Source organism: Notolepis coatsorum (genome assembly GCF_963971535.1).
Source record: "Notolepis coatsorum genome assembly, chromosome: 20".
Taxonomy (NCBI): domain Eukaryota; kingdom Metazoa; phylum Chordata; class Actinopteri; order Aulopiformes; family Paralepididae; genus Notolepis; species Notolepis coatsorum.
This window is the reverse complement of record NC_140184.1, coordinates 63,756,157-63,767,457: the sequence shown is the minus strand read 5'-3', so window position 1 is coordinate 63,767,457 and position 11,301 is coordinate 63,756,157. Positions and strand designations below refer to the sequence as shown.

The following is an 11,301-nucleotide window of genomic DNA, read 5'->3' as shown; positions in this document are numbered from 1 at the left end:
ACATCACAATGCATCCATAATCATTATGCCAAATGCTACAAACTAAAAGCTCCTATATATCCGTGATACACTCAGAAAAACATATGCACAGTGTAAGCTCTCAGTAACGGTTACCTTTTAATAGTTTACTTTGTGTTGTTTATTATGGAAGAAAGGTACGTTTTAGGCCCGCCCACATTTGAGTCTATATCACTCGATGCTTACTGTATGATGAAGGACAGTCCCCACTCCCCATTATCCGATCCCATTGGCCGGAGCAGAACGCATGGCGCTTCATCTCTGTCGTTGGTCCTCCTGATCCAACTGATCCAACTGGAACAGCACACATTGACAATGGGGAGAAACGGGGAGCGTGCTTCACCTGTAGATATTTGACATTGTCGCCAGTCGCCACCACCATCCCAACCTATACAAAATAACCGGAAAAGACGGAGCTTGCATCGTCAGTCGAGGAAATGATTCGGCTATAACCGCCTCTTCTAAAGTGACGCGCGTACATTCCAGGTTTCTTGTGGGCGACTGTCGCCTTGTCCTCTGGTTAACGGGATCCTGCAGGCTGCGTGGAGGGATGTCGGCATGGCTTGCACCAGGAGAACCAAAACGCTGGTGTCTACATGCGTGATTCTGAGTGGCATGACCAACATTGTGTGTCTACTGTATGTTGGGTGGGTTACTAATTACATCGCGAATGTGTACATCAAAGTCCCTCTGCCCGTACCCGAGAAAAAGTTGGAAGGTGATAAAAAAGGTGACACTCTCCGGATCATTGAGAGGCTAGATCGACTGGAAAATGTGGTGAACCAGCACATACAAGGTAAGGTCATCAGCGTTATGAAGTTTGCTACTGTACCTGCTTGCCGCGATCATGTTGCATTCTGAATTGTATACAGGAACAGGTCACTTTGATTTTGGTCCCACTTTTATCAGTCAAAGGTGCGTTTTGAATTTGCGACTGACTGAAAATGTGCTACCGTTTTTTCCTCAATTTGGTAAGCTAATATAATAATAATATCTGGAATAAGGCTGCTTAAACTTTTTTTTATAGCCTACCGAGCAAATAACACTGCAAAGCCCGGTTTCTGCCCCACCACATTACCTGTTATAATGTATAGGCTACCTATGTATACAGGCATTGCTTATTCTCATATCCATTGCACATTAATCTAAATCCACCTTCTTTCTAAAGATGCATACAGTGGACAGTTTTCCCCTTCAGTAAGCATTGTGCTGTTAGTGTAGCCTGTACCTGTAAATAAAGGCTACGTACAGCCACGGCGCATCATGCTGTGTGCGTTTCTATTTCCATCCAGCATCTCTGCCTACATGAACGGCTTGCAGTGGTAATTTGCTGACATGTTTGTGAATGCTTCATTCATCCTTGTTGCATGCTTTTTAATGAATGGGTGGGATTCATGGAATTACTGTAATACCACCTGCAATCCTCTTTTGGTAGTTGTTTTTGCACTACATATTAAATGTCCTTTTTTTTCATTTACTTTGGTTTGTTCCACTTTCACGAGAATGTCTGGAATTCTTTACTCAAAATTCCTTCCTGGCCTTTCCAACAGTTTCAGCGTACAGTTACACTGCCGGTATAACTCGAGCTCACACAGTTCCCATCATCCTCTGTGTCATTGTTGGCTATGTTCTTGTCAGCGCAAGTGGACACATAATGGCCGTGTTCCATTTTTTAAATTGCACAACATAGGTACAGAGACGTTGGGCACATGCTGATAGAAACTACTGTAGGCTATGCTGTACTAAGCTGCGTGAGGCTCTAGACTTGGCAGGTCACTTAAGTAAACATTCCACCTGGAGCCAGCTTTACATTTCACAGTTTGTCTTTAGCAGTGCAGTGTGAAGGCGCTGCTGTTGCTTTATCTCTCAAATGGACATGTTTTACTCTAAAAGGAAAATGTGGTATTTACGGAGATCGATATTAATGAATACCAATGCACTGTGGCACAGAAACAAAATGCTTCCATAGCAAGAAAATACCTGTATCAATGGCAGCATGACTAATTAAGCCTATTATTTCACTGTAATAGGCCTTCGTCTAAAAATATTATGGACAAATGTAAGATTTTTACCCAATAAACAAAATCAGTTTTGTCCTAGTTTAAGAATCAATGAGGTGTGATAATGAACATAGGTTAGACTCAAGTAATTCTAATAATTATTTTGTTGGCAGACACATAACAATTAGCCTTCAAGTCAGAAAGAAATCTTGCATTATTTATTTCACAATGTATCTTTGCAATGCAATATTATGTTTGGCTGGTGAGGCAAGGGAACACTTAGAATACAGATTAAATTAAATATTCTTCATCATGGCTTGCTACTCTCTTCATCGTGGCTTGCTACTCCTCTTCATCATGGCTTGCTACTCATCACAGCTTTCTACTCTCTTCATCATGGCTTGCTACTCTTCATCACGGCTTGCTACTCTTCATCATGGCTTGCTACACTCTTCATGGCATGCTACTCTCTTCATCATGGCTTGCTACTCTCTTCATCATGGCATGCTACTCTCTTCATCATGGCTTGCTACTCTTCATCATGGCATGCTACTCTTCATCACGGCTTGCTACTCTCTTCATCATGGCATGCTACTCTCTTCATCATGGCATGCTACTCTTCATCATGGCTTGCTACTCTTCATCATGGCTTGCTACTCTTCATCATGGCTTGCTACTCTTCATCACGGCTTGCTACTCTCTTCATCATGGCTTGCTACTCTCTTCATCATGGCATGCTACTCTCTTCATCATGGCTTGCTACTCTTCATCATGGCTTGCTACTCTTCATCATGGCTTGCTACTCTTCATCACGGCTTGCTACTCTTCATCACGGCTTGCTACTCTTCATCATGGCTTGCTACTCTCTTCATCATGGCTTGCTACTCACTCTCTTCATCACGGCTTGCTACTCTTCATCATGGCTTGGTACTCTTCATCATGGCTTGCCACTCCTCTTCATGGCTTGCTACTCTTCATCATGGCTTGCTACTCTCTTCATCATGGCTTGCTACTCTCTTCATGGCTTTCTACTCTTCATCATGGCTTGGTACTCTTCATCATGGCTTGCCACTCCTCTTCATGGCTTGCTACTCTTCATCATGGCTTGCTACTCTCTTCATCATGGCTTGCTACTCTCTTCATGGCTTTCTACTCTTCATCATGGCTTGGTACTCTTCATCATGGCTTGCCACTCCTCTTCATGGCTTGCTACTCTTCATCATGGCTTGCTACTCTCTTCATGGCTTGCCTGAATCTCTCCCATTTCAGAATGTGTTTAAACAGGTGAGTTTTACAGTGAAATGGTTGTTTAGAAACATCATGTTAGATATTCAGATCTAATTGGATTGCCAATATTACATATGTCTTTCTACTATTACCCTGCCCATACTTGTACCCCCCTCCCCCATGCTGCTATGATGCCTGAATTTCCCCAAGGGGTTCAATAAAGGAATATCTTGTCTTATATTATGTTGCTGTGGCAACATGACACACACCTTTTTCTATGTCTGTCTGGCAATATGACAGTTCTCTTGTTCAATGTCCTTTTTGAGAAGCAGCGTAATTATGGATGGCGGATGTGGGGAAAAAAGCCCTGATGCAGGGGGTGGCTGTGGACTCTTGAAAAAGCACCTGTGGCCGATGATCAGAGGGCATTCTAGGTAGTCTGCCTCATTGAGAATCTGTATCAGCAGCCACCGAGCCGCGGGCAGAGCCAGTAATCATTACACCACATTTCTAGATGGTGTAGAAGGGCGATCAAAGGTACCCTAGGTAGCAGGAACACTGCATCTAATGCGGACTAATATAATGTTATCTAATGTTTTCCCGTCCCATTTCCTCTTAATGCTACTCATAAGTTACAGATTTCCCCTCAAGCTTTTAATCTTATTGTCTCTTAAATCAATTTAAATCAGGAATACAGACGGCTGGTAGATTGGAAGGGGGGGGAAATGTTTAGTTTGTTTCAACGCCGACAGCTGCACACTGATGGCGAGCTAACTATCCATCCAGGGCCGCCTCAAGGGGTGTGCGAGCAGTATGGTCGCACAGGGCCTCGCGGGGAGGGGGGTCTCGCAAAAAATAAATAAAAATACTTTTTTTTATTTATTTTTTTTATTATTTTTTTTTAAACATTTTTATAAAAAAAATATAATGTTAACAATCACTTTCCATCACAGACTTAAAATCTAGTTTTGCTTACATGCTTATATATTTCACATTAGACACGTTTGTAGAATGTGTCTGACTTGTTCCGGGCTCTGCAGATATACTATTGGAGCTCTGCGGCTCTGCAGACACACTCAGGGAGCGAAATTAACTTTTTGACTCACCGGCCAGTGGCGGGTAGATGGGAAGAGTCTACCCGCCACGCATATTTCTTACCTGCCAATATATATTTTATATATAAATTTTTTTTTTAAATAAAATATATATTATATAATCATACTTGTAGTTGTATTATCTGCGAGTAGGGATGCCCCCCGGACCCCGGTTTTAAACGGGAACCGGTACTATATTAGAAAATACCGGAGTATTTATAAGCTCCGACGTCCTCGGTACTGCTATCGATACTCTAGAGAAATTATTATTATTATTATTATTATTATTATTTAAAAGTTGCGAACGATCTCTCCTCTCTCTGTCTCTGCACGAGAAGCGAGTCGCAGCGAGTCATTATTACACACTCCTCGCGAGTCGCGCTACACATACATACGGGTACTCCTTAATGAAAGCGCTGTCAATAGTATGCAGCTGCAGCACGTCAGACAGCAGCGCTTACAAGCCCCGCACATACAAGCCCCGCACACCTGATGTGCTGCAGCTGGAAGCATCTCAGCGCTGTCTCCGTGCCGACGCGCGCTGCACACAGACACAGACAGCTCTGCATGGACTGAGTCGTGATGGCGGATAGAGCGAAGCGTTCACAAGTGCAACAAAACATTTGCCAGTAAGGGTGGCAATACGAGCAATCTATCAAAACATTTGTTTGCAAAACACTATATTAGTGTGCAGAAATGCGCCGTATTCGACTGCCTTGCGCGCAGTGGTCCATCTGCATCCACGTCCACTGCAGCCGGTAAGCCAAGATACGGAGTTTCCTAGGCTAATAACGAATTATTACAAATAGGCTAATAAACACAATAATTGTTTAGCTACAAATACTACAATCTAAAAACTTTTTATAGATCGTCAAGCTGAGGTCAGCCACCAATTTGTCCCAGGCCAGTGAGCCCACCACACATCCTCCCTCTACCTCCACCAGTGCCACCCAAAGTCCTTTCTCCCTAGCAGCTAGAGGAAAGATGACAGAGGATAGGGTGAACGAGTGTCACAGGGGCCACAGGGCTGTGACAAAGTTTGTTGTCAAAGGCCTGCACCCGTTCTCTACAGTGGAGTCCAAGGACTTTAGGTAACAACTAATCATTCAGTGTATATCGTTTTTTTTGTATACATAGTTGTCTAACTTGTCTGTTGTTGTTATAAGTTATTATTGAAGCGGCTATTCCCACCACTCCACACAAATTTACAATAATTCAATCATTTCTAATCTTTACTGTAGGGAGATGACCAATGCTCTCAACTGCAAATATAAAAATCATAAAAAAATTATCAAAAAGAACCGATAAGAGTATCGATAAAGTACCGAACCGTTAAGCAGTATCGATAGGAGTAGTAGTATCGATAAAATCCTAACGATACCCATCCCTATCTGCGAGACATCGCCACCACGCAATAAGTCAAAATGCTTGCTATCTGCAAACAGCTCCACTGTCTGTTTTGGCTGTGTTGCTCTTCTAGAAAAATAATCCTTTCAGGGTTGCCTATTGAAATACTGTACACTTTCCTACTGTACACTTTCCTGATTAATTGAAATGGGGGACCCTGATGTAAACAAGACGAAAGTCTTTCTCTGGTCTGCATCCCCTTAACAATTGTGTGTATTGAGCTGTACTGTATTGTACCCATTCTGCAATCTGTTAATAAAGTTTTCAATCAATCAATCAATCACACCTCCAGTACAGAAACATTGTTTGAGTTTGCGTGTCAGGTAGACCATTGATTGACAGTCGAGTCTGCCAATTACATCACATCGCTTGCACTCCGGTGCTGCAGCTGGACCCATTGCCCACCTCTGCTGTTGATAACGCTAGCCAAGTTATTATACACAGATACACAGTGGGCCAGTTACTTTGGTGTAGGGGTGTAACAATGCATCGATCCTAAGGGGGAAATTCAACTGCATCGATTTGAAAATGTTAGAATAGATTATCGCAATTTTAATGTGTACACGTTATGTTATTGTCATGTCCGTTACAGCCAACACACCGACATACGCTACTGCATCAACGTTATGATTAACAAAGCAAGGCATTCGTTTTGTTGCATTAACGTTATATTACTATTGCTATCGATAAATCTAGGTGTTCTAAAATCTATTGCTATTGGTAAGAGAGACTATAATAAGTTGGTGTCTCGGAAAACGAGAGCCCTGATCGCGGAGTTTCAGGAAGTAAACAAGAAAAATTAGAGCTTCCGATTGGTCATTTGCTTTATTTCCCATGAAACCAGTCACTTCACTCTACTGTGATTGGACCGTTGGCTTGAGTGCAATGTGGGACTTGTAGTTTTTTAACGATCTCGCAGCGGAGGAAAAAAAAGACGAGAGAGGCTATAATCTGTATTCGCACAGCGTGCGCGTAATTGATTTTTACCGTTCGCATACAAATATTTTTAGGGGCCTGCTTATGAACTACACGTCTACACGCCACACGGCGGGCAGCCCTCTAAGTGTCATGCGCCAAAGGTAAAAACAGACCGCCCCTGGCGGGCGGCAGGCTTTAGTTTCGGTCCCTGGACACACTATTGGAGCTCTGCGACTCTGCAGATATACTATTGGTTTCAACGAGGGGAGGGGTTACATAACTTACATGTACGGGGTCTGACTATTCGGTAGAGCTGCCGCGGTATTGATATTTTCCTTACCGCACAGATTTGCGAAATATTTCCTACCACGCGGTTATTACCGCACAGTGCGCACAAAAAAAAAAAAAAAGTTTTAATGCATTTTTTTTTTTTTTAATAGTCTACTCTTATAGCCTGCCTCTAGTCTAATGGCGCTTTTCCACTGCATAGTACCTACTCGACTCGACCCGCTTTATGCACCTGGTACTTCGTTCCTTTTCCACTGCAGCCAGGTACTACTCCGTTTGTCTCCGTGTGGGGATGCAGGCGGTGCCGCTCGCTTGTGTACACTGAAAGCTCCGTGGGCATAGCCAATTAGCCATGTCCGAGGGCTTGCAGCAAGCCAGAGTTTAACACAGTTTAAATCAATCAATAACAACATTAACCATACTCTCGTTGCGTCTATTCTGCCAAAGCTAACGTTACCTCTCATTGTGTATTCTACCAAGCAACCCGGGTTTAACGTTACCTCTCGTGTATATCGGCTGACGGTAGTATTAGGCTAATAACAACAACAAACTTAACACATCAGCGATCTTGTTGTGACACTAAACTCTCCGCTCGGTGGTAAATTGGGTTGATGTCGGTTTTGTTTCATCAATAAATAAGGCAGAATACACAGTGAATCCATTATTTTTTGTTTATTGCACTTGGTTCTGTCGCAAACAAATCCTGAATGAAATGCATCCTTAGCGAGGCAGTAAAGATGGCGGCGTTCTGTTTTTGTTCAGAGCCTCCAAACTGTGACGCGTCTCTCTTCTGACCAGTCAGTGGTCTGCAATGTTTCACATGACTTTTCTGGTACCACTTCTACTAGGGCTGGGCGATATAACGATAACGATAAATATCGCGATATATTTTAATAATCGATATCGAATATCGAAATAAAAAAAAAATCGAAAAATCGTTTTTTTTTTTTTTTTTTTTTTTTTTTTTATTTTTTTACCTGCAACAGTGCAGTTTTAAAACCAGAGACAGTGGACAGACTTGTCTTTCTTGCCTGCAACTTAAAGTAATGGCTTTGCTTGTCCAAATGACAATACTGACCAAATTCAGATTTCTTTTTCTCTTGTCCATTTATTTTGTTTGCTTTCTAATTTAAAATACATTTTGAAACCGTCTGTACACAGTAGGCTATGTGTGCTAGCAGAACTAAACTCCAGTCACGAGTCACAGTACACATGTGCGGTGGTTTGTCCACCAAAAAAGCGCCAAAAGATCGAAAATAAACTAGCAGAGCCAGAACTGTTCAACTCCTCTGGAGCCACAGCCAGCAGAGAAGCCGGTTTACTTTAGCTTTTAAACCAGCTGCAGCCTGAGAACTGGAGTGTGAGGGGATGTAACACTAAAGATGGCGGCAATGACAAAGAATTGCTGCAAAATAAACATACATCTGTTGTTTAAAAAAAAATAAAATAAAAAAATTGAATTTTTTTTATACTTATAACAATTCGATAATTATCGAGAAATAAAATAAAATTATCATATCGTTATCGCGATATGATTTTTTTTCCATATCGCCCAGCCCTAACTTCTACCCAATAGGGTCGCTTGGAACCGAGTAGGGTATATCTGCAAAGCCGCAAGCCAACTTTATTATTATGATAAAAAACAGCGGTGACGCGGTATTCAGCCTAACTCTGCGGTGAGCGTGATGCAACAGCGATACCGCGGTAATGCCGTTATCGCGGCAGCTCTACTATTCGGTGCTATCCACGGGAGCGCTGTGCAGCATCGGAGCAGAAGAAATAACGCTGCGTGCTGTAAGCTTATCAATACCAAGTATAGTGATTAGGTTATGCCAAGACGAAGAGGACTTTCGGCAGATGGACTGAAGATGAAAGTTGTTGCGTGTTAGCAAGTTCAGTCAGGCTAGCCATGTCGGCTTAGCTAAAGGCAGGGACAGCTAACTAGCGTTAGCTATGTTATCGAGTGCTAACGTGTGGCAGATAACCTAGGAACAGACTCCCAAGTGCATCCCAACGGGGGGGACAATATGGACTGGTGAACTTTATCATCTCCACGGTTGTCTCCTTCCTCTTGGACGTTTAGTGAGTTTTTAATGCAATCTATTCTGTTCCCGCCGTGGATCTCTCTCTCTCTCTCACACACTCTGTCTCTCTCACACACTGTCTCTCTCTCTTTGTCTCTCTCTTGCTCTCTCTCTCTTGCTCTCTCTCTTGCTCTCTCTCGCGCTCTCTCTCTCGCGCTCTCTCTCACTCTGTGTGTTGCATCATGCAAGGGTCTGCTCACACTGTGCTCGTGCAGTTTGTGACGTGTGTACTAAGCTTATAGAGTTCGATTCAAATAAGGCAAAACTGCAAATGTGCATGTCGTGCTTGAAAAATTTACCTGGCTTTAAGCTTGTTTATCGGGTTCCGTTTCATGCATTTTCCCTGTTACTGCCAGGTGTACGACTGTACAGGTGCATTGCCACTAAGCCTCGGGCAGCGCTATTATTTAAGAATACGTTGACTTAGGGGTGGACGGTATGGTCTAAAATTTATATCACGGTATAATTTGAAGCATAGACGGTAACGGTATATATCACGGTATCATCGTTTTTGATAAAATCAGAATCAGTTTTTTTATTTTATATAATTTTTTTTTTTTTTTTTTTTTTTTTTATAACTTTGGCCTGGCTCTTTTATGTGTTTATCACATTTATACTGGTCAAGGTTGACCGACAGAAACAGGCTGAAAGGGTTCAGATGGGGGGGAAGACACTCTGGGAAAGGCACGGCTGCAGTCGGGATGCAAACTCGCTAAGCCCCAGATCCGTGACGAGCACGGTTGTCCACGGCGCTGAAATAGCGCTTGCGGTACGTGGTGAGCTACTGGAGCTCCCCTCTTTTTTTTTTTTATAAAATATATATATTATATAATTAGACTTGTACTTGTATTATCTGCGAGACATCGCCACCACGCAACAAGCTCCACTGTCTGTGTGTACTCTAGTAGCCTCCAGCTACGGCCAGGATTCTCCGGAGCTGCACCTGGACCTATACTCGAGTAGCCTCGAGCAGAGCTACGGCCAGGATTCTCCGGCGCTGCACCTGGACCCTATTGTATTGGTATAACGTTAGCAAGCCCTCAGCTCGAATACGCATCGAATCAGTGTTATAACTTATAAGACATTGATATCAGGAGCTATCTGTAGCTACTGCTAGCCGGATATATAACGTTAATACAACGCCTCAGTGAATTATTTAGTTCAATGGGACATTTCGTTTTGAACGGTGAACTAACTTGCGTTAACGTGAGCTAACAGCTAACGGAGCTATCATACACGTCTCTACTAGACTTGATGGAGCGTTTGTTGATGTCAGGAGCTATCGGTAGCTGGCCGACTAGATACCGTTCGGTTAGACAATGCCTCATCATGTATTAAACTAAAAGTGAATAGTTGACTGGGTCATTTTGTAACGGTAGCTAAGCTAACGTTAGCTCAGGGAGACGCCGCCGTCCTCCCGTGTGCCGTGTCCCGTCCCACTAGACTACTAGACCCGTGTTTACATGCGTGCGGGAGGGGCTGGCACGCCCACTGCGCGAAGCCTCCTAAATAACTTTTTCCAGTTCGCACATATCTATTATCTATGACTAATTCTATCTATTTTTAGGGGCAAATGCGAGTGAAATAGTCGCGCTGTGGTTACATGACGTCATTGCTATTTTAGAGCTGCACTACCGGTTACACGGTATAGTCAAAATCCATACCGTAGAGCAAATTCATACCGTTTATACCGTTTATACCGTCCACCCCTACGTTGACTGTATCATATGCCCAGCCTCGGGCAGCGCTATTATTTAAGAATATGTTGACTGTATGCCCAGCCTCGGGCACCGCTATTATTTAAGAATACGTTGACTGTATCATATGCCCAGCCTCGGGCAGCGCTATTATTTAAGAATACGTTGACTGTATCATATGCCCAGCCTCGGGCAGCGCTATCATTTAAGAATACGTTGACTGTATGCAAAAAAAATATTATATTACTTTTTTTTTTTACTTTTACCTTGGGGGGGGGGGGGGGGCTCAGGTTTATATCTCGCACAGACGGCACTGTATCCATCCATCCATCCATCCATTTTCATTCTGTTACTTCTCGCCGGAGTTAAGAGTAGTGATGTGTGACTCCTGGGCCCTCATGTATCAACCTGACGTACGCACAGATATGTGCTTAAGCCGTGCGTACGACCATTCCTAAGCAAAGTGTGGGATTTATCTATTTGAACTTGTTCTTGACTTTGTGCGTATATTTAAGCACAGGTCGGACCATGCGTAGGTGGCGCCAGTGGTAGAATATTTTCACAACGC

The 11,301-nt window shown here is 43.0% G+C and overlaps 1 protein-coding gene across 1 annotated transcript in view; it reads left to right on the top strand.

Moving 5' to 3' along the window:
* The first annotated feature begins 399 nt into the window (after positions 1–399).
* galnt18b (UDP-N-acetyl-alpha-D-galactosamine:polypeptide N-acetylgalactosaminyltransferase 18b) overlaps positions 400–11,301 on the top strand; it is a 361,705-nt gene continuing 350,803 nt past the window's right edge. Inside the window, exon 1 of the mRNA XM_084337404.1 lies at positions 400–814. Coding sequence (XP_084193530.1) covers positions 577–814 — 238 coding nt within the window. The 5' untranslated portion in view covers positions 400–576. The remainder of the gene's footprint in view (positions 815–11,301) is intronic.